Source organism: Callithrix jacchus, chromosome 3 (genome assembly GCF_049354715.1).
Source record: "Callithrix jacchus isolate 240 chromosome 3, calJac240_pri, whole genome shotgun sequence".
NCBI classification, from domain to species: domain Eukaryota; kingdom Metazoa; phylum Chordata; class Mammalia; order Primates; family Cebidae; genus Callithrix; species Callithrix jacchus.
This window is the reverse complement of record NC_133504.1, coordinates 46542299-46566567: the sequence shown is the minus strand read 5'-3', so window position 1 is coordinate 46566567 and position 24269 is coordinate 46542299. Positions and strand designations below refer to the sequence as shown.

General features: G+C 41.1%; 1 protein-coding gene across 8 annotated transcripts in view; it reads left to right on the top strand.

Annotated features, from left to right (window-relative positions):
* DCLK2 (doublecortin like kinase 2) overlaps positions 1 to 24269 on the top strand; it is a 192086-nt gene that overhangs the window by 159831 nt on the left and 7986 nt on the right. For all 8 annotated transcript variants that reach the window (XR_618337.5, XR_013532864.1, XR_013532863.1 and 5 more), the window contains 7 exons: positions 387 to 444; positions 7775 to 7894; positions 8117 to 8263; positions 15652 to 15785; positions 16216 to 16293; positions 22896 to 22992; positions 23582 to 23662. Coding sequence is in view for 4 of the 8 variants with exons in the window: in XM_008992614.4 (XP_008990862.1) it covers positions 387 to 444; positions 7775 to 7894; positions 8117 to 8263; positions 15652 to 15785; positions 16216 to 16293; positions 22896 to 22992; positions 23582 to 23662 (715 nt within the window). In the remaining 4 variants the exon portion in view is untranslated. The remainder of the gene's footprint in view (positions 1 to 386; positions 445 to 7774; positions 7895 to 8116; positions 8264 to 15651; positions 15786 to 16215; positions 16294 to 22895; positions 22993 to 23581; positions 23663 to 24269) is intronic.

Below are 24269 nucleotides of genomic sequence, written 5' to 3'. Positions count from 1 at the left end.
CCTCCTGAAGTGCTGGGATTGCAGGCATGAGCCACTGTGCCCAGGCATTATTTAATTTTTAATCACCTTTAAAATAATTTTATTTGAATATGCCAAAAATGTCTTTTAGTATGGGAAAACCATCAAGGCTGGGCACAGTGGCTTATGCCTGTAATCCCAGCACTTTGGGAGGTTGAGGTGGGTGTATCACTTGAGGTCAGGAGTTCAAAACCAGCCTGGCCAACACGGCGAAACCCCGTCTCTACTAAAAATACAAATCTGGACAACATAGTGAGACCTCATCTCTACAAAAAAAGAAAACAAAAATTTAAAGTGAAACAAAAGAAAACAGGAATGATGCTATCTGATTTATATCTTTAAATGGTCTTCCTCTGATTATTCCATAGGTCCACTGGAAAGGAGTTTGCCCTAAAGATTATAGACAAAGCCAAATGTTGTGGAAAGGTATAGTATGCATAACTCCTTTGTAAAAGAAACTGGAATAACTTGGTGAGATGTTTACTGTGATGAGGGAGTTTAAGTGAGGACTTGACCATCCCAGCAGGAGTAGACAACAATAATAGTAGGAAAAACAGTCAAGCTGTTTTATTCCTATTTTTCAGAAACTGTAATCCTAAAACAGTAAATTGATTTGATGTTGGTCCTAACTAGAAAATGTAGATTCTTTTCTCTGGGAGAAACCTGTTTTAACGCCCAACAATACTCAAAAGGTATGTCAAGAACTGTGAGGGACCTTGGACTAAACTTGCAAGCTAACAAAGCCTTCCAGCTTCATATAGGCTAGCAGAACACAAGATTTCTGAGTCAGACAAAAGACTTTGTTACTCGTAACACAGCAGGTGGCATGAGCCTCATGTTTGCTTTGGTTTCCCCTAACTCCCAAGTCCCATGGCAGTGAGGCAGAGGGGCCCTGTTGGATGATTTACAAACAGTGGGTTATGTCATAGCTGGGGAACTCTGAGCTTAGGAAACTCTCAGTCTTACGAGGAGATGCTAGCAGTCCTGCCCAGTCTTTGCCCCAGAGGAGAATTTTGTTTTCATTGTCTTGGTCAGGAAACAAATCTGCCCTTTGCTTGTAAGGGAGACTCATCTCTGTGTTCCAAGGGTGTTTGCTGAACAAACTGCTGCTGCAGTTACTGATACTTTGACTCTGTTTAAAAAAATAAATATAGCAGCAATGACAAAGACCTTTTTAGATTCCTTTCTGGTAGCATATCAATTAAGAGAACAAGCTGTAGAACCGCATCGTTCAACACCAGAGCTACCAGCCACATACAGCTATATAGCACTTCAGTGTAGCCAGTCTGGATTGAAATAAGCTATTAAGTGTAAAATACACACCAGATTTTGAAGACTTAGTACTAAAAAGAGAATGTGAAATACCTCATCAATATCTTTGTATTTGATCACATGTTGAAATGAAAATATTTGGATATATTGTTACAATTTTAAAACCTACTTGCTTTTTAATGTGGATCTTGGTTAGAATTACATATATGGATCATGGTGTATATTTCTGGTGGACACTGCTGCTCTAGAGCCAGATTCTATAAAGTGTATTCCTGGCTCTGCCTCTTCTTGGAAAATTTATTTAACCCCTCTATTTCCTTTCTTTAAATTGTGGTTATTACTGACACCTAGAACATAAGGTTATTGTGGGAATTGATTGAATTAAGCCATGGAAAACAGAGAAGTGCCAGTATATAATAAAAATGCAACACGTGTTAACTGCCAACATTATGAATATGCCAGAGGAGTTTAGAATTTATAATTAGCAAATTTGATCTTACAGTTGTCATTTTATAGTTATGGAACTCCTAAACTAGTCTTCATTGGACTTCTACAAAATAGTGTATTTTTAACGGAAAACAAAAAATATTATGCTCAAATGTTTTAGAAAAATCTTCTCAGAATGCAGAATGGAAAATCCAGGAGGCAAATTTGTCATTTACTGTTTTTTTTTTTTTAACTACACTGTGATAGTTGTTGAACGACCCTATTTCTTTAAATAAGTAAGGTTTTCTTTTCCTTAATTTTTTTTAAATAATTTGAGGTGCTTTTACTTGTTCTTCTAGCAATATTACTAATGTTTTTCCCCTTTAATAGCCTTTTCCCCATATGTGTAAGTATTGTGCTTTCCATGTGTGATTTAAGCAGAATGTGTCATAATTTGGTGAGCCAGATTCTGTACAACTATAGTAAAATTTTTTTCAAAACAGTAAAAAAAAAGTTGCTATGGTAAGGATACGGTTTACCTGATTAAAATTTAAACAGCTGTTTCCATGGTTGGAAGAAAAAAGGTCTTTTTATGAAAAAAAAAAATGTATTCGGGTACACTAAGTGCTGAGGCAAATGGATAAGTTCGTTCTAACATTTGGATCTTATTTTTTCTAGTCTTTGAGTGTCATTCTATTTTTATAATGCATGATCAAATACTTTTTCCACTTTTACTTTTTGCTTATCTAAACAACTATTTCCACATTAAGACTATATAAAATTATAATTTGGAAACTTGATTAGTTACAAATAGATTGATTTTTCCCATTAGATTTTATTTTTAGGAAAAAATTATATAGAGAATTTTTGTTAATTTGAGGGGGTGGTATTCAGTCACTGTTTTTGGAGTATTGGTCACCTCTGCTGTATACAGAAAATTAATGCTGAAAATAATATCTGCTATTTGTTACACTGTATTATTTAATCCTGGCTTAGATATATAGGAACTTTGCACATTACCTTTAATGACTTGCAAAACAGATGCACCAGTTTTACAGATAAGGAAACAGACTCAGATTAAATAGCTTCCAAAAAGTCACACAGAAACAGAGTTGTGACTGGAATTTTGGGCTGTCTGGTTACACAGCCTGTACATTGGCTGATCTACTGTGTTCCCTCTCTAAGTTCAAGTTATTCATTTCTTCTGGTAATAGGAACTTGGGAAACATTGTTACTTTCTCTTGCCTTCTGTTTGTTCATCCTTAATATACGCTGGCATTGTTAGATTAATGTATTCACCTAGATATTGGTGCATATTCTGGCTACACTGTGCTAGGAACAGGGTAATATATAAATTAATACCAGTTCTGCAAAGAATGTTACAGGAGTTCAGGGGAAGCACATGGGAGAGAAGTTAGGTGACCAGTGAAGATGCTACCGAGGAAACATTTGGGCTGGAGCAGGAACAGTGGGTAGGGAGGGTTTCAATAGGCAGCAGTGGAAAAGCAGCCTATGAGGTGGTCAGAACAGTCTGAGCAAAGGCCCAGAAGATGGAAAGCACGTTGGGCCCTTCTAAGTGGGAGATTATTGCAAGAGCTGCATTGGGGCCAGATTCATAGAGGCTTTTGAGAAGGCTATGGTATTTATAAATTTAAGAATTCTTGCAGTTCTAATATTCTCTTTCATTCTAAGTAAGTATTTATTGAATTCCCTCAGTGTACAAAACCCTGAACTTTCTGTTCTGGTGCTTAGAAGTGGTCCATTTTTGTCTTCCCACAGTATACAGTTTTGCATTCATCATCTGTGTGGGCCCAGGCAGGACATAAATCCAGAAGTGTCTTTCGGAGTATTCGTTTCCCCAGGCTGTGGGAATAAATTACCACAAACATGGTGGCTTAAAACTACAGAAAATTATCCTCTCACAGTTCAGGAGGCTCGAAGTCAGAAACCCATGCTTCCTTTGGGGTTTTGGGGAGAATCTGTCCCTAGCCTCCGATCATCCAGTGACAATAGTGTTCTTGGGTTGCAGTCACGTCCCACCAGTCTCTGCCTCCATGTTCACTCAGCTTCTCCTCTGTCTGTGTGAAACTTCCCCGTGCTTCTCTAAGAACACCTGTGATGGTATTTGCCCTTGTGTCCCCCACAATCTGGGGTTATCTTTCCATGGCAGAATCCTTCATCACATCTGCAGAACTCTTTTCCCAAGTAAGGTAATATTTCCAAGTTACAGGGATTAGGACTTGATGTCTTTGGGTGTCCATTATTCAGTCTGTTGTGTATGTTTACCACAGAAACCACATGTGGTGATTTGTACATTTTCTCTCTCCCACCGCTTTCTCCTCTCATTGTGCTCTGAGCAACACAGATACCAGGTGTGAAGCCACTGTGGGCAGGGGAGCGTGTGATGTGTCTACTCTTTCACATGAACACTTTGGTACCTACTCTGTGTTAGTAACTGTGCTAGTTGTTGGAGAGTGAGGTAACCAGAACCTCCACAAGCTCTCAGTTGCAGAGGGTTAGAGACCAGCACACAAACAGTTGGAAGATGGTGGGATGAGATCTGTGGTACGGGGCTGTGAGAACAGGTGAGGGGACTATCTGACCCAGCTGTGAGTGAGCAGGGGAGGTGACTTAGAAGAGGGGAGATCTGATCTGGTCCTGAGAAGTACATAGGATTTTGCCAAGTTGTAGGTGAAGAAAGTTCCAGATAAAGAAAACTATGACTGGAATGGTGGCTCATGCCTAATAATCCCAGGTCTTTGGGAGGCTGGGGAGGCAATTTTATAGGGACAGCAAGAGGTTGAGAAATAAAGGCTAAGGCATGGAGGATTTCTTGAACCCAGGAGTTCAAGACCAGCCCTGCAACATAGCAAGACCTCATTTCTACAAAAATGAAAAATTAGCTGGGCATGGTGGTGCACACCTGTGGTCCCAGCTACTCAGGAGGCTGAGGCAGGAGGATTGTTTGAACCTGGGAGGTTGAAGTTGCAGTGAGCTGGGATCACACCACTGCACCCCAGCTTGTGCGACAGAACGATCCCCTGTCTCAAAAAAAGAAAATTACTTGTGAGAATGCCTAGAAGTCTAGGTAAGAAACTGGCAAGAGGAATACAGAGAATTGAATGATGGATTCAGAGGCCACCAAGGAGTTAGGTGGGCAGACATTGGTGATTGTGGGTGTATTATCCACCCACAAGGAGGAGGAGGAAAGGAGGAATTAGGGTGCAATTCCTGTTTCCTGCTTGGGACAGCCACGTTCCTTCAGTGAGATGGAGAATGCAGAGGAAAGGACTGCTTTATGGGCTGTGATGGGTTGAGACAAGATGATTAGTCTGGTTTGAGAGAGTTGTTTTCTCTCCTATTATTACTGCCCCCCCACCCCTCTCTCTTTGTATGTAAAAAAATCACTGTGTCCAAAGATAAGGCAGTGTCCTTTGCCAAGTTAGCAGTTTCGTCATTTACTCTCACACAGAACTGTGGAACACTGCCATGAAATGATTCATATGTTAATTGTAGTTAGAATCATGAATCACTTAACATAAATCATGGTAGATGATTGAATAATGTAAGTTCAGTATGGTAAAGGCAAAAGCAATACTCATATTTAGAAATACTCTCTTGGAAAATTTAATCTAGACAGCAATTTTTACATATTAGAAACAAAGACTACATACAGGTTGCACAAGAAATAGGAGATTATGTTTGCAAAAATTTTTATGCAGTGCTTTGATTTTGTTTCTGATGATGGTTAGTTTCGAAAGTGGATTGTTCCTTTATAGACAATTTTATAGGGACAGCAAGAGGTTGAGAAATAAAGGCTAACAGCTCCAATGTGTTAGAATATTCACTCTGTACTTTGTCAAGTAGAATTCAGTGGGCTAATAAATGATGGTGGAGACAATGTTGCTGCAGTATTTGAAAGTAACACTGCTGGTGGCCCTTAGGAGAAGTTCCACAATATATCCCAGAAGACCATCTGTTGTGCCTTTTATTGAAAAAGATAATAACTTTTGGGAGTTGTAGTCTCCTTATGTGTTAGACATCTTACTTCAATTTGAGAGAGGTTCTTGGTTTACTGGTGATGGGGGTTATCTTACAGATATCACCAAATTAGCATCACAAACACAGCCCCCAAGGAGAGGCAACCATATAGACTTCCGATTTTGGAGAAAATGAGGAGCAGGGAGGAGAACAGAAGTAATAGATCCATTTAGCTTTAAAATAAAAGCCTATTTAATGACAGTGGTAGTAGCAACTATTGTCTTTGCTTCACATGGAGTGAAATAAATCCATGTGCTTGCTTGTACATGTTCACAAAAATGTATCTAGCCCTGCTTTTTACTGTGATTAAGGATATGCCTGGTGCTGATGATCCAAGAACTTCAAAATATGTGAATCATTGTAGAGGGTTTGCCACGTCTTTTCTTTGTCTTTGTGACCATGAGGAGCTGGCTGTACAGCTGATTCCCAAGGGAGGAACTGGGGCTCTGTCTGCTGCTCTGTAACTTAGACAGATGGGCCTTGGAGACAGGTAGGACACCCTCTTCTTGGCTTCCCAGCTGTGGTTTACTGGGGTCCAAGAACCACCATTCTTCAAATTTGGAAGCGTTTGTTGAGTCATAAGCCAGTCAAAGACTTTCTCCCCCTGTTCATTGAAAGAAGCATTGATTCTCCTTCTCACACAAAGCCTGGTGTGATTCTTAACCCCCAAGTCAGTGTCGTGCTGCTGCTTGCTCTTTTCAAGAAATTAAATATTTTCAGCTTACAGCTATAATTTTCATTTTGAAAAATTCCAGCTTGGCATCTATTGAATTCTTTCCCTTTGGAAGGTGATAAAGTGTGTATGAGAAAGATGGGCTTGGATTCAGAAACCTGGTTTACAGTCAACCTCCAATGACTGTTTCTAAGGATAAAGTGTTCAAATATTACACAAGTACTCTACACAGCTGCTAACAAACAGTGACTAGATTCCTAGTAAATATTGGTTTCTTTCTTTCCCATACTTCTGTTTACCATTTGGACTGTCACTCACCAACATTTATTGAGTGACTGCTTGGACAAGCACCATGCATTCAGTGCTCAAGAAACATAACCTACCATGTGCAGGAGCTTGAAACAGATTTTTCTCTGCATGTTATTTATTCATTTGTTATAATTTCTATTTCTAGTTTTTGTCCAAGAGGATGAGGTGGCTCTTATCTTCATGCATTCATGTGTAAAAATACATGAACACATGTTGAGAAGTTTTAATGTCTCGTTTAAAACAGAGCAGTCATTGTTCATGATTCATGGGTTGATATATTAAGAATAATTCCTTAATTCTGTAAGCGAACATTTTGCTACGGTGCTGATCTCAACTGCATTACTCACCAGGATTGATAATCAGGTGGTGTTTTCAGAGAAGTGATTAGATTTAAAATGAGAATAGTGCTCCCCATGGTACTGTATGTTTTCAGATTTCTGAAATACAAGACGTTAAGTAACATCCATCTGGTGAATGATTTCATATCCAGTCCTAGAGAAAGAAAGTTCTTTTTTTCATGAATTTCAGCATGAAATTCAAATTCATGTTAGTAACAGTTTAAAAACTAAAAATGCCACATGCCAGAAGTTATATGCTGTAAGCATGCCAAGTTTTCTTATATGCCTGGTCTTTATTTGTGAGTGTATACTGAAATCAAAAAGTGGTTCTGGCTCAATTAGAAAGTACAGAACTGTGTGCTGAAGCTTTTGTTGCATCACAACCTCTTAAGGTGTTAGGAAAAATGAAGAGCAAGAAGACAGTATGCTTTATGTGCCACAGAAGCACCATAGAGCCTTTTGGGGGATGTTTAGGAGTCTGTATCTTTTTGGTGATGTCAATAAGATGCTCACACTGACCTGTCTTGTCCCTGCGGGAATGCATTAGATCAAGTTTAGTTGCCTTCGTGCCAAAAGAGGTGCTTTCTTTGGCATCAGATCCACAGTCTGTGTTTGTTCTATTGTCCTCCAGGCCTTAGAGAGAGAGCAGAGGGTTCTCTGATGTCTGATCCTCCTTCCTGTACCGTTCATTTGACAGGAACACCTGATTGAGAATGAAGTGTCAATACTACGCCAAGTGAAACATCCCAATATCATTATGCTGGTCGAGGAGATGGAAACAGCAACTGAGCTCTTTCTGGTGATGGAATTGGTCAAAGTAAGAGGATACAGAGATTTTCTTAGTGCCTAGTTACACAATTTTCAGTATCCTTGATGGATCTAATCAGAAAATTGTATTGCAACCTTGTAACTTTCATTATTTATAATTGATTTTAGTGGCACTTGTGTCATTGTCTACTCCATGCCAATGAGCCATCTTTCTTACCTTCAGAGGATTGCACTGTTGATGCTTTGATATGTTCTTTTTTGTATTCTTTAGGGTGGAGATCTCTTTGATGCAATTACTTCATCAACTAAGTACACGGAGAGAGATGGCAGCGCCATGGTGTACAACTTAGCCAACGCCCTCAGGTATCTCCATGGCCTCAGCATTGTTCACAGAGACATCAAACCAGAGAATCTCTTGGTAGGTCATCCCTGCTTTTTCTGTTCCAATGAATGCCTTTCTCCCTTTAAAAGGATCATAGGCAAATAAGGCATTTTACAGTCTATTCCAATCCTGCATTATGAGACTTTAAATTTAGAAAATTAGCAAGACTCGTGTGAATGACCATCAAACATTAATGGAGTTTTAAAATTTTTCTGCATTTACCATTTACTGGATATATCATTTCATTCTCACACTGCTATAAAGAACTACATGAGACTGGGTAATTTATGAAGAAAAGAGGTTTGATTGACTCACAGTTCCACAGGCTTAACAGGAAGCGTGATTGGGAAGCCTCAGGAAACGTACAATCATGGCAGAAGGTTAAGGGGAAGCAAGTACTTTTCTTCATGTGGTGGCAGGAGAGAGAGTGAGGAGGGAGGGAAGTGCCATACATATTTAAACCATCATGTCTCATGAGAACTCACTACCATGAGAACAACATGGGGGAAGTCTGCTTCCATAATACAGTCACCTCACACCAGGTCCTTCTCCCAACATTGGGAATTACATTTCAACGTGAAATTTAGGTGGGGACACAGAGCCAAAGCATGTCACCAGACATAAGAAGATAGATTTTCTGGGAGGCTGAGGCAGGCAGATCATGAGGTCAAGAGATCGAGACCATCCTGACCAACATGGTGAAATCCCATCTTTACTAAAAATACAAAAAATAGCTAGGTGTGGTGGTGTGTGCCTGTACTCGGGAGGCCAAGGCAGGAGAATCACTTGATGAACCCAGGAGGCAGAGGTTGCAGTGAGCCAAGATCGCACCACTGCACTCCAGCCTAGCAACAGAGTGAGACTCCGTTTCAAAAAAAAAAAAAAATGAGAATACATTGTCATTTATATTTTAATTGATGGCACTGACTTAAAGGTGAACAGGAAAATTATTTTATAGGGAAAAAAATTGTGACGAATGAATTTGAGACAGGATTAGAGGCTCCTATAGACAGGAGTAGAACATGGCGGGGGGTTTATTTATTTGCAGGGCAGAATTTTGGAAATAATCTAGTCCATTCAGCTTTACAGACATGGAAACTGAGACCAAGTGATGCCAATTTTTTTTCTTAGAAGTCTATTTTATCCTAGTATTCTAAAAATAAAGTCTTATTTTACCTTGGTACTCAGAGTTCTTCATAGTGTGATCTCAATTTGACTTTTCAGCCTCCTGTCCTGTTAATAACCCTTTCTTACCCATCCAACCCAACATGGCCTAAGCTTCAAGCCATGTTTAACTCACCTCCATGGTGAGTCTTGATACCTAGACACAGCTTGCTGAATGCGAGCCAATCTTCATGACCACATTATAGAGGAATTTTAGAGAAACTGGTTGGGGAATTTGGCACTTACACTCCTCCCAACCTCCCACAAATACATATGAGATAATTGACTTCTTTATTTCCACCTTTCAGGTTAATGCAAACGCAGTTTCCTCCATCCTCAGCTTTTAGTTAAAACTTGACTTATCAACAGCATTACATCTCCATTGCTTCTGTCCATACTGGTCTTCATTTGCAGCGTCCTCTCTTCCAACAGTGTGGTAAACCATTCATCTTCTAACACACTGAGCAAAAGCAAAGTCTTCTTTGACACCCTGACCTCTCTAGACAGAGTTCAGTCACAGCTACCTCAGGTTTCTGCTGCACTTGCCATGGTGCTGGGACCTTTATCATATACTTGTCTGTCTCTTTGGGATTGTAGGCACTGTAGAGGCAAGGTTTGTCTCAGTTATCTTTGTATCTCCAGTGGCCTGGACGGTGCCACGTAAACACATAAAGGACAGCAGAGTGTTTGCTGGCTGGCCACTGACACTCATGCTAGAGCGTGAGCCTCTACAGCCTATTGTGAGCACCACAGAAATAACTGTTGAAAGGAATATGCATTGATGCACAGCTTCTGAAGCCATCCTGGGGACTTTTTATTTTTTGGCTAATCTAATTCAGAGGACCATTCTTTTCTTTTTGATAATATCATTTGATGATTTCTAAGTATCCATTTAAAAGTATGTAAAACTTTATATCACTGTCTTCTGGCTTGAGGGAATTATATTTCATTTCTATATTTTCTTATTAGGAAAAGAAATATCCCTGCTCTGTGTAAAACAAAACAAAACAAAACAAAAAAAGGGGTTGCAGACTTGGTTTTATAAACTCTAACAAGGAATGGAGACAGAGCTGTAAACCGAGCCTCAGGAGGAAACTAAGGATATGGCGTTCTCTCCTCAAAATAGGCCTCTTGCCCATTGGGACCTTGCAGCTCACTATGCTCCTCCACTGTTAGACTGAGTTTGGCCTGGGCTTCACAGGGTTTTCTCCAGGTGTGGCCAGATACAAACACTGGGGCATTCATGAGGATACCCCCTTGACTGCTTCCTCTTCTCCACACCCTGCCTCGCCCCACTGGCTTCAGCTACTGCATTCTCTGTACTGATGGGAGCCAAAGGTTCCCAGGGAACCCCTGGAGCCAGCCTGTCCAGTAGCCCTGATTTAAGGCCCAGCAAAGAAAGTGACTGGGGTGCTTGTGAGTTTCCCTGTAAACCAGGGAGTATCCATTTCCCAGCTCACAGATCTCACTCTCACCTCCCATTTCTTCTCTTTTCCACTCAGATTCTTAAATGGGGGGAATGAATCTGACACCGCCTCCTTCTTTCTTGTCACACATCAAGGGTGGATAATGTTTTTCACTTCTTCATGAGAATTGACTAAAATTTTAAAAATTTAAAAGAGTAAATAATGTAATGGGGATTGATGTCTCCAACATCATGAGTCTCAGAATGCAATCAGGAAATCAGAATCTCACTCCTCATCAAGTCTCATCTATCCTAGATTAGCACCCATCCCTTCTCAAACCTGCGCCAACTCCCTTGTGTTACCCCAGAAAGGGAGGAGAAGGAAGAAGAGGGTAAAAGTGACCTCTGGAAGAGGCGAATGTGTGATGCAGAAAGGCTCTGTCGAGCCTTCAGAAGCAACCTTAGAGCCTTGAGAAACAACCTTAGCCTCATATATCTCAGTAAAATGTGTGTTTGCCATGGAAAACCTAACTAGATCACTTGGCAGTTTCTAGATTTAGTCAGCATGTTGGCATTGGCTTGGGAGGAGAGAGTGCCATTGAGATACTAAAAGCAAATACCCAGCGTGACTGTCAGCCTCTTCCTGCTCTAAAAACTAATTCAGTTTTTAAACACCAGAGCATTCAGACATCTGATTTGCATCCCCCTCTCTAGTAAGCAGCATCATAATTTAAAACCCTGCCAGTGGAGATGTATGGGTAGCTGTGTCAGGGAGCACAGGGGTGGCCGTTAATGCTGTGAGTTACAGCCTGGTGGTGCCGTGTCAGAGTTAACTATGAGAGACCAGTGATAAATTCAGGTTGTCCTAGAGTTCTGGGGACAGGGGAGAGAAGAGGGCTGGTTTCTCATATTTGAAGTCCTTCTAAATCATCAAGTTGACATTTTATTTAGCGAACATGCAGTGTTCATTTTGTATGTGGGATCTGCATTCCTCGCGTTTTTTATTTTTGCATTCTGAGAGCAACTTTTGACAGAAGCATCTCACAGCTTGTGGTGGGACGTTTGAACACTGCAGGGCTGGAGTTCTCACAGTTGTGGTTGTTTAAATTCACTCAAAATCTGTATGTAAGTGCAGGCTGTAGTCAGGGTTCTGGCAGGCCTATCCAGTTATTTTTCAGGTACAGAATCTTGTAGAATGGTGCTTTGGAACAACGAATAACGGTCCTTGCTGGAGCCCCTGCCTGGCCACATGACTAGTAACCTGTGTGCCTCAGTCTCCTCATACGTAAAATGGAGGTAACTGTTCTCTTCCAAATTGTCCAATGGGGTGGCTATAGAAGTCCAGTGAGAAAATGTTTGGAAGAATTTTGAAATCTCCAAAGTCTTTGAGAATGTCAGTTTCTGGGGAGACCTGAACCCTGACAGAAAGCCTTTGGAGTCCCTGTTAATCTATTCACCTCTTTATTAAAGTCAATTTTTTTTATACAGTCTTGCTCTGTTGCTAGGCTGGAGTGCAGTGGTGCAATCTCGGCTCACTGCAACCTCTGCCTCCCAGGTTCAAGCAATTTGCCTGCCTCAGCCTCCTGAGTAGCTGTGACTACAGGCATGCACCACCATGCCCAGCTAATTTTTGTATTTTTCACAGAGACCATGTTGGCCAGGATGGTCTCGATCTTTTGACCTCAGGTGATCCACCTGCCTCAGCCTCCAAAGTGCTGGGATTACAGACATGAGCCACCACACCAGGCCTAAAGTCAATTGTTTTTAAAGCAATGTTGTGTGTGTCTCTGTATCTATCTAGAGAGAGATATAGGTATAATTTCTTCATGCTTTGAAGAGACTCTCCCACTAAGATTTGAAATTTATTCGTGTTAGACGTATTTGCTTCTGTGTCTAGCATTGGGGAGAGATGAATCAGATAAAATATTACGATTTCAGGCTTGTCTGCCCCTAATGACACTTCCTTTTTTATGTTTAGACAAGGAATATCACTTGCACAGACATAATTCAGCAGTTATAGACTGTTCAGTCCCTTTCTATTTATGCTCGTGCATCCGATTCTGAATTATTTATACAGGATGTGAAAAACAGGACTTCAGAGACTTCTGAGTATCTGACAGCAACCCTTGAATACCCCTAGGCATCACTAAATGGAGTCCTTAAAATAAACACTATTTTTCAAAAATTGTACCTAATGAGTGTATTTTTAAGTTGTAAAAACAAAATAACAGTGACATTAATAAAACTTTTTTTGCTCTCATGATACAGACATTTAGGAAGCTGTGCTTATAACGTTCTTATCGCTGCCATTACTTAAGAAATTTCTTTCCAAAATGTGGGTTTGGGTAAAGGCATTATAAATTCCATCTGTAATTATATCAGATTGTTCTTGCTAATGTTTACATTAAACATAATGGGTGGAAAGTTTTCCTAAGGTGACATGACTAAGAATCTGGAATCTGTTACTTTAGTCATTCATATCTTTGAAAATGTTTCTGCTGACTTGTGGGTTGACTCAGAATTGAAAATATCTATGAGGGATTCAAAATCCTCATCATTACTCCTATGAAACTTTAAAGTCATAAAGGTATGTGCTAGGGATGTGTATTGAGTTTATAAGACTGGAAAACGTTATTCAGATACTAAAGGTGAAACATGTTCTTATTAAATGGATAAAGACATCAGAGGTAAGGAAAGGTGTTTCAGTGCTGTCCTCTTTAAAATGCCTGTAAAACTTGGGGAATCACTGGCCTGGGGGAGCCCTGCAGTTCTCCATGCTTTTTACTGACGACTATTTAAATCACTCCCCCTCATTAAGTAGCAGACTAATGGATGATATTGCTAACATGCTTATCTTGAAAAAACATCATCTTCTAAATTTTTCTCCTTCTACAATTAATAGTGGTTGAGATAAATATCTGGTTCAGTAAAATATGAGGCAAAGCAAACGAAATATGCTTAAAATAGAAAAATAGAAATAGGCGTTACAATGAGTATAGACTGGGCCTCTGCAGAAGTTTATTCTTCTTGGAAATTCCATGTTTTGGAAACGGACATCTGAGAGACAAATAACTATACACTCAGGTTCAGGATTGCATGGTGAAATCTGAATTATGCTGTCATATGCACTTGTTTGCTTCTAAAATATCCACTTAGAATGTAACTTTTAAAGTTCTGTTTATTCCATATTTTGCTTCTATGTAAAATTATTATGAAACCAATACATGTTAATTGTAAACATTTTAGAAGCCACTGAAAAGTATACAGAAAATTAATCCTTCATGCTACCACTTAGAGATAAACTTGTTAACATTTTGAGTATTTTATACATAATTATGCATATTTTTTATTCTGTGTAATAGTGACTGTTTCTCTTATGATTAATATATTTGAAAAGTGCTTATGAGAAACTAGTATTTTATTATGGTAATATATCTTAATTAGTGATTGCCCCATTAGCCATTTATGTTGCCTTTAGTTTTTAAAAGTCATAGATAAATTCTGAGATTGGCATCTATATATAACATTTGGGTCCATCTCTATTCTCTTAGGGTAGGTTTTGAGAAGTAGACTTACTGGGTCAAAGGTTATAACTGATACAAAGAAATTTGCTATATATTGCTGGAATGCTTTCCAGAAAGGTTCTTAAATTTAAGCATAAACATTCACATCTCCACCAGCATTTTTAAACCTTTTCCAGTGTCATAATTATCTAGTCAGTCAGTCCTTCCAGGAAATGGAAAGGACATTTTTACTTTTTTTACATTTTATTTTTATTTTTTCTCCTTTATCATTACCCACAATGAAGGAACATTTATTGAGCCCCAATCTGAGGTTTGTTTCATTTCGCCTTCACACCAACTTCACAAGGAAACTTACTGGCATTATTTCACTTCATAGATGAAGAAATGTGCTCAGAGAGGTTACGTGACTTTCAGAGGTCACACAGCCAGGAGATGTATGGACTTGGTATTGAGGTTTAGGCTGCCTGATCCCAAAGGTCATTTTCTTTCTAAAATTCCAAGGTTTTCCCCTATATCATGTTAATGTTTCGTCACTGACTGTCCAGACAACAAAGACACCATCGCTGCCCCTAATTTTCTTTTCTGAACTAAACATGCTAGCCCTGTGGAGATCACTGAGTACTTTGGTGAACACTTAATACACCATTTCTTGGGCTCTCAAATACATCACACACAGCAAATTCTAAATAAAGGTCAGTTTCTACCTCCAGAATTAGAGGCCTCTCTCATGCCCATCAGGTACGCAGCCGCCTGCACCCCAACTACAGTGTAAGCAAGCACGTGTGTTCGTTGTACTCCTAGATAAGGAACTTTCTGCAAAAGTGGAAAATATTTTTTCAAAATTACTCACAATCGTGCAGAATCTGAAGAGAAAAAAAAATAGCACTTTAAAGTAACCAAGGTAAATCATGGTGTTAGAATCACAAGGAGGGGTCAGGCGTGGTAATCCCAGCACTTTGGGAGGCCAAGGTGGGCAGATCTCATGAGCCCAGGAGTTCAAGACCAGCTTGGGCAATATAAGGAGACCTTGTCTCGACAAAAAAATTTAAAAAATAGCTTAGTGTGGTGGCATGCACCTGTAGTTCCTGCTACTTGGGGTGGGGTTCAGTGGGGGAAGGATTACTTGAGCCTGCAGTGAGCTGTGGCCAGCACCACTACACTCCAGCCTGGACAACAAAGTGAGACCCTGTCTTCAAAAAAAGAATCACAAGGAGGAATTTCATTAGAGTTTAATAGTAATTGTGTCTGTGTCCTTTCTGCCTAATTCCAAGAGCCCTTTTGCCATTGTTGAGGAAAAAAAAAATCTGATTGTTAGCTGATTTCTGTTTCAGGTGTGTGAATATCCCGATGGAACCAAGTCTTTGAAACTGGGAGACTTTGGGCTTGCTACTGTGGTAGAAGGCCCTTTATACACAGTCTGTGGCACACCCACGTATGTGGCTCCAGAAATCATTGCTGAAACTGGGTAAGACTTCTGCTGGCCCTGGTTAGTACTTTAACTTTGATGAGAAGGGTCTGTTTTTGTTGCTATTGCTGCTTGTATATACAGTGTCTCCTGTGAAGGTGGTGAATGGAAAGAAGAGAGAGGCTGTTGCCTGCACCATGATTTTGACCTCAGAAAACAGAGTTGTTGCTTATCTGTCCAGAGCCCTGGCCTGGACTTGTGTCCCAAGGCCACTCTTGAGAATATGGCAGTAGTCACCAAGACTGTGGTTAGGCTGGTGGAAACAGATGCCTTCTTCTGTAGGGTGATTCATTCATTTCTAGGTGAAATGAAATGAATAATTTAATAGCAAAATAATCCTTTTCCTAACAAATAAAGGCAGTATTCCAGTACCATGGAAGGTTCTTGGGAGTCATCATTTCTCTCCCCCTCACCCACTTTTTTTTCCTAGCTATGGCCTGAAAGTGGACATTTGGGCAGCCGGCGTGATTACATACATACTCCTCTGTGGATTCCCACCGTTCCGAAGGTAGGCAGCCTTTTGGGTGACTGTATTTGAACTGGAAATGCTGTCTCTTGGGTCCAGAAGCAGACACTTCATTCCTGGCAGTCACGACTGGTTAAAAATTACATAAAACACCTTTTACTTTTTATCTTAATTTACAGCCTGTTAATGTATATTCTCATTTGCACATTTTGGGTGTGAGACCAAGGCCTTTGCTTTGTGTTAGGTTGGTCCTCCGAGTTTCTAGTGTTTATTCTTTCATAAAAATAAATCCATAATACGGTGTCTACTATGTCCAATTTTTCCATCTTTTCAAATGACAGCAAGATTTAAAGAGCCTTGTGAAGCAGTCCACATCCTTCCAGCTATGCCTTCTTCCAGTTCTTCGTAGTGGTCTCTGTCACTCAATTAGACAGCAGTTATTTTGTTTTGTTTTGTCTTGTTTTGTTTGGAGATGGAGTCTTGCTCTATCACCCAGGCTGGAGTGCAGTGGCCCAGTCTTGGCTCACTGCAACCTCTGCCTTCTCAGTTCAAGCAAGTCTCCTGCCTCAGCCTCCCAAGTAACTGGGACTACAGGTGCATGCCACCATGCCCAGCTAATATTTTGTATTTTTGATAGAGACAGGGTTTCACCATGCTGACCAGGCTGGTCTCGAACTCCCTACCTCGTGATCCATCGGTCTCAGCCTCCCAAAGTGCTGGGATTACAGATGTGAGCCACAGCGCCCGGCCTAGACAGCAGTTTTTGTGTAATCTTTCCAAAGCATTCAACTTTGTTCTCATCAAAACAGGAACTCTTTCTTCTTAAAATTCATTTTATTGGTTCACAAATATTTAATTAAGAAGTAGAATTGCAAACACTTGTGGTATAAATAGGCCTGGGAACACACAGAGTGGCTGAGTCTTGGTAGCCATTTTTTTCACCTGGTAGGAGCACGGTGGCCACTGAGATTGGTCAGCGTGTTTGAGCAGGACGCGGGAGCACAATTGCTGGCCCAGCAGCCTTTGTGCAGGGGATGAGTGAGGGACTTCAGCCACAGCTCTTTTGATGAGTTTCATCTCACCCTCTGGAGCAAATGAATTACTCTGAAGCAGAAGTTCATCTGATCGTGCATGTTCTGTTTTCTTCGGAGTTTTCTTGACCTATTTTCACTTTAATCTCTTCCTTTGTTCATTTTATAACTCTCTAATAAGTAGCTACTGTGTGCTAGGCATGATTTTAAGTGTTAGGAATAAAGTGTTGGATGAAACCTGAGGTCATGGTTTGCCTTAGTCTTTTTTTGTTCGCTAGCTTTAACAAAATACCATAAACACCAGTACATTAATCCTTCCAGTTCTGGAGCCTGGGAATTCCAAGATCAAGGTACTAGCAGTTTGGGTGACTATTGAGGGCCCACTTCTGGTTCCTAGAGAGCCGTCTCCTCATTCTAACCATATATAGTGGAAAGGGCAAGGCAATCTCTGGGGGCTTTTATAAGGGCACTAATCCTATTCATGAGAGCTCCATCCTTAACAGTAGCATGGCTGCCCAAACGTCCCATCTCCTACTACCATCACACTGGGGATTAGGTTTTGGCATATGAATTTTGGGGAGATGTGGAAATTTAGCCTATGGCATGGTGTTTATAGTGTTGCATTAGGTCAGTCAGTGAAAAATGGTTTTATCTTCTTTTCCCTCCAACACTTTATTATGAAAATGAAAACTTTCAAACATACAGAAAAGTTAAAAGGATTATCTTTTTAAAATTCTCAGTTTTTCCATTGAGTTGAACAAGTTTTTAATTGGCATTGAAGTAAACATAAGACTGACAGATGTCAGTCTCTACTTTTGAAAGCCTTATGCTACAGATAAAGACACACCTCGTGAGACTGTCAATCAAGGAGAATATGCAGAACATGAGGGGAGTGCTTAGTTCAGGGCTGGAAGTCACAAGGATGTAGCATTAATGAAAGATGTAGCATTTGAGTGAGACCTTCGTGATATTAGTGGAGTTTTTGTAGGTGGAAAGCTATTTCCATCTGGCTGTCAACATCATGGTCTTCCACCAAGGTCATTGACTAGGTGGGTTACACAGACTGCAGGATTACTGCACAGTTCAGTAGCTTTTGCTGAGTAACAAACTACCCCTGAGGTTAGGAATGTGAAACAGTTCTCTGGATCAGTTGAGTGAATCTTCTGAGCTAGCTGGCTCAGTGGGGGCTTGATGGTCTAGGATGACCCCACTTGCATGCCTGGTAGGTGGCTCAGTGTCCACTCAGACAACAGAGATGAATTTGGTCCTTTGCTTTCATCATGCGGGGATGTCCCTGGGCTTCACATGAGAGTAGATGCAGGATTCCCCAAAGCAGCCAGAGAAACGGCAAGCTCTGCTCATCTCATGCTTGTTGATGTTCCGTTGAGCATATCAAGTCAAACAGCTAACCCGAGAGTCAATGTGGGAGAAAATGAGCTGAGTCCAGACGGGGAGGGGGATAATTCGTGGCCATTTCACAGTCAAACCGGGCCCTGGCTGGTCTCAGTGATGTCCTGTTTCGGGAGTTGGTCAAGTGGAGAAAGGGAGTGCATCTTGATGACAGGAGATCCTGGGCCAGTTATAGTAGCGTTCCTTCCCTGGCTAACCAAAGCTGGGATCAGCTGGGAAAGGGTCTTGGAGGGATGAGTTTGAGAGGACTGTGTGCTCACAACTCCCTCTAGTGTTTCCAGTTGCCGGTGCAGCCTGTGAGTTTCTTCTTGCACGGCTTTTTACTTTTTAACATAAGTGAGACTCAAATTGAACAGGATTTATTTATCATGGATTGATACTGAATGGGGGGCAGCTTCTTTGTGGGGTCTGGAGATAATCGAAAGCAGTAAAGCTACATTCTGAAGGCTGCTGCCCTTATATGCTGCCATCAGAAGCAGGTCATAGACCTCCAGGGAGCTTACTTTAAAAAATTAAGAAAATGCTTTCCCTCTTTTATATCATATTGTGATGAAAGAAGACCTGTAATGTTAAATACGTGTTGCAGAAGTGTCTTCATGGCATACAGCGACATTCTGGGTAGATTTTATAACCTACTATAATACAGAAATGTATGTCACAAATTACAGAAATGGTTCTTCAAATTATGGTTAATAAACTTGGTATAAAATAGGTTATCTACATAAATTTGTTCTTAGGAGTCCTTCAGATATTTCAAAATATTCTCTTTGTTTTATACAAAAGACAGCTTTAACCCAAAGCATTTAAACTAAAATCGTTATTAGGAATTTAGTTATAGCTTCTCTGACTGTGGCATCTCTCATTCTTTCTTCCTTCAGGCTTTTCAGGTCTTAGTTGTAGCTTGGCCTGTGTTCTCTTTCTGGTCTTTTCTTTTTTTTTTTTTAATAGGCAGGGTCTTGCTCTGTCACCCAGGCTGGAGTACAGTGGTGTGTGATTACAGCCCACTGCAGCCTCAGCCTCCCAGGTTCAAGAAATCCTCCCACCTCAGCTTCCCAAGTAGCTGGGACTACATGCACACACCCCACGACCAGCTATATGTGTGTGTGTGTGTGTGTGTGTGTGTGTGTGTGTATAATTTTTTTTTGGTAGAGTCTCACTTTGTTGCCTGTGCTGTAAACTTTATTTTTTAATCTTTTTAATTTATTTTTTAAGAGATAGGGTCTTTCTCCGTTGACCAGGCTGGAGTACAGTGGTGCAATCATAGCTCACTGCAGTCTCCAACTCCTGGCTCAAGCATTCCTCCTGCCTCAGTCTCCTGAGTAGCTGAGACTACAGGTGTGCACCACTATGTTGCACTAATTGTTTAAGGTTGTCATTGAGATGGGATCTTGCAATGTTGCCCAGGCTGGTCTTGAACTCCTAGCCTCAAGCAAAATCCTTACTCTAGCCTCCCAAAGTGTGGAGATTATAGTTGTGAGCCACCGCACCTGGGCCATCTCCCTCTAGGCATTTTCAACGTCAGATTCTGCATTACCAAGGAGATTGGTTTTTCAGAGGCACCCAAAATTTTAGTTGTTGCCTAAGCAAGTCTGCTTTTAGGATCACTGACAAGAAGTATTACTTGTATGACTATACCAAAATCTTTGATGTTTCTTAAAACATGCACAAAATGCTGTAAGTGGAAAGTTTGAATATCCTTTGGGAAATAGCTTACAATGTTTTCATGTTACTTTTTCTGAATTTCACTGCCTTGTCATTGAAAAGAGAGTGTATGCACAAATTCTTTAGTTGTTTTTGAAGTTTTTCTTAATGGATACTTTTAGATTTACAGCACCTTGGTCCAAAGGCTGTATTGTTTTAGAATTTAAAAGTGCCCGGAAGAATTTCAGCCAGATTGCAGAGTATCAGTGTGATACCAAATCCAGTGTGGGTTTAATCAGAGCAGCTTTTCTTACATGACTGCTAAGAAAGATAAATTAGCTTTCTGTTTTTCTAGCGAGGGGCAGGCCCCGACTGTCAAAGCTCTTGCCACTCACAGTAGATACTTCAGGGTCCCGTTCTCACTGCTGGGACACCCTGTGGTTTTGTTTGTTGACTCGGTATTTTGCCAAGAACCAGCTGTTATAAATGACTGCTGTGCACACACTTCCAGCTTCTTCACTATTTATTAACAAAATAAAAGCTATATGGATTAACAAAATATAAGATTTTGTTAATCCAAATTTGAGATTCCAGAAAAAAATAAGGGAGAGGTGAGTGGAATAATAGGTAGGGATGACTAAAAAGAATGACTGTGGAAATAGCTCATTTTTATTATCTTTTTCTAACATTGTATGTTGGAGCCCTCTGGTTTTCTGAAGTTTTCCACTAAATCTAATAATCTTAGATGTATTTTGTACTCATTTTGAAGGAGCAGTAAGCCGAGTTCACTCAGCAGGGAAATAACAGTGAAAAGGAAAGAAAACATTTTGACACTAAGAAAGAAATGTGTGTGCATTCACAGAAGCCACTCTTTGGGAGAGCAGTGGGAATCTCTTTCTCTTGCCTGGCCCGGTTATGTGTGCTGACTCTTGCAGTTTTCCTCTTCACCAGACTCCATGGAACAGTGATGTCCAGTCAGTTGGGCTTGCTCTTAAATGTCATGAATATTTACAAAGCTCACAAACTCTACTCTTTTTTTTTTTTTTTTTTTTTTGAGACAGAGTCTTGCTCTGTCACTCAGGCTGGAGTGCTGTGGAGTGATCTCAGCTCACTGCAACCTCTACCTCCTGGATTCAAGCAATTCTCCTGCTGCAGCCTCCCACAGCACTTGTCACCACACCCGGCTGATTTTTTTTTGTATTTTTAGTAGAGACAGGGTTTCATCATGTTAGTCAGGCTGGTCTTGAACTCGACCTCAGGTAATCCACCCTCCTCGGCCTCCCAAAGTGTTGGGATTATAGGCATGAGCCATCACACCCAGCCAATTCTACTCTTTTTAATAGAATAGGAATGAGGCAGCCCTAGAATTGGTCTGTAGACGACACTCTCCTGAATGATCTGTTTCTCAGGACACTATGCTTGCCCTTGTTCCCCTTTGAGGGGGTTGGTAGCAAAACCCTGAATGGTAAGTGAAGAAATTCCAAGAAATGTTTGCACACTTACTGGGTAATACTCCTGGATTTTGATCTTGACTCCAACGGCCCATTCTGAGCTTTCTCATGGGGCCTTGTAATGGCCTGGAAAGCTAGTGACACTGCTCCGCACTCTGGCCATCGATGCACCAACCAAGTGAGGGGGCTCTGGAGGTGAAGTTATGTGGAAGATTGGGGACGTCTTTCCCAGTGGCATTTTCACATTTCCATGACATCATTCATGAGAAGTCCAGTCAGCCTGCATTCATCAGGCACTCACTGTGTCAGTGCACCTCGGAGAGTGGGATGGTCTGGCTCAGGTGGGAGGGATGCCCTCCGTGAGCAGCTGACATGGGTTTGCCTCAGCCTGTGCCGTTCTGCTTGGTGTCTTGGGTTGGCCCTTCCTCTCAGGCTGAGCCTAAATGAAAGTTAGTTTCCAACGGTGAACTAACTATTTCTTGAATATTTTATTCAGATTCTGAACTCCTTATGACTTTTTCATATGTTGGCTGTTCCACTGATCTTTGGCTATTAAAGTGGAAAGAAGAAGGAAAAGGAAATGGAACTCAGATTTTCTGCCTTTCCATTCTTGTTGCCATGACAGCTTGAGGGCAGATGCTGATTTTTTTTTTTCCTGAAATGATTTCCATTATTTGTGGATTCCAATATTTTCTTGAGTATGTGTTTGTGTTTTTTTTTGGGGGGGGCGGGTAAGTATACATAACAAAATCGATCATTCTCACCATTTTCAAGCCTACAGTTCAGTACCACTAAGTACATCACACCATGTGCAAGAATCACTACTGTCCCTTTCCAGAACCTTTTCATCTTCCCAGACCAAAACTTTGCATTCATTAAGCAAATGTCTTGAGTCATTGTCTCTGTCTCTTTAATTCCTCAGCCTGTGGAAATTGTTCTTTGGCTCATTGTCTGAAAGGAAAAGTTTTGTCATCACAAATGGAATTGAGATACGAAATGGCCAAGTCAGAGCCAGAGACTGGCCTCCTTTCCCCACTCTCCCCATGGGCACTTTGTCAAAAAACTCTACGGTGACTTTGACTTTTCTTCCATTTCTTTGTCACTGTCTTAGTGAGAACAATCTCCAGGAAGACCTCTTTGACCAGATCTTGGCTGGGAAGCTGGAGTTTCCGGCTCCTTACTGGGATAACATCACGGACTCTGCCAAGGTACCCTCCCGTCCTGTTTCTGTGGGTCCTGTTACGTTGTGGGGTCCTCACCCATGGCATGGGGCTGTAGCTGCTCTTGGTATTGCATTCCAGAACGTTCCTTGGCTTTTAATGTGTGGTTGTTCTTTTAAGTTTATCCCACGGTATGGTCTCTGAAGTTCTTGGCCAAATTCTTAAAGCTAGACCAGCCGTCTTTCCAGTTTCCCCTCTATCTTCTTGTGTTCCTCTAAGCTTTCAACATTCATTCTTTCATGTATTTAAGAAATATGTATCGGGCACCCATCAGGATACAGGGATGAACTCATGAGACAGACTGAATTGCCAAAAGGAAAAATACTGCACTTTTAGACTGTGGAATAATAACAATAACCAAAACTCTTTGGTGAGAACATCTTGGTTTCACGTGGACTTAGGGGAGACCTTTTTTTCTTTTGCACTGCTTATAAGGCACTAGGAGAGCAAGTGTTATCACATTTAAGTTTGAATCAGCAGCTGTGCTGGCTCTTCCCTGAAGTGCTTGCTACAAACTCAGATTTCTTTATTTATGCTGGAATTCTCCGCTTGGTCTTACTTGTTTGTTTGTTTGTAGGAATTAATCAGTCAAATGCTTCAGGTAAATGTTGAAGCTCGGTGTACCGCAGGACAAATCCTGAGTCACCCCTGGGTGTCAGTAAGTACCCACATTCCCAGTGAATGGGCATCTCTGCTCTGTGGCCAACAGCATGGTTCCTCTCTGTGGTGTTTGCGCATGCAGAAGTTATGCATCCAAGCTCCATGGTAGATGGATGGTCTGTCTTTCCCACTGAGCAAGTAGCATGAAGATGGCTCCCCAAGAAAGCAGTTGTCACCAGGTCCCCAGTCTTAGACTCTGCTCTGTGACTCCCCTGGGCAAGTCACTGTCCCTTTGTTGGCCCCAGTTTCTTTATCTCAAAATGGAGTTGGCCACAGTGCTCTTTCAGGAGGCTCTTAGCTCTCATCTTCTGTGGTTTTGGGGTTTGAGAGTTTATAGGCTTTGCCTGGAGATGAGCCTGTTTGAGACTCTCATCTCCGTGCCTTCAGGGCACAAGCTCCCAAGAGACCTCCTGCTATTGATGGGGAGGCTGAGACACAGTCTCTTCAGAGCTGGGTGAAGACCTGTGATATTGACTAGGGCTCCCTCCCAGAGGCTTCAGTGGTCTCTGGAAGGGAAACATGATCTAATAAATGGGGACTGTGGGAATTACATTTCCTCTATTTCCCTCATTTCTGGGAGGCTCCAGGAGAGTGAAGTTAATTTA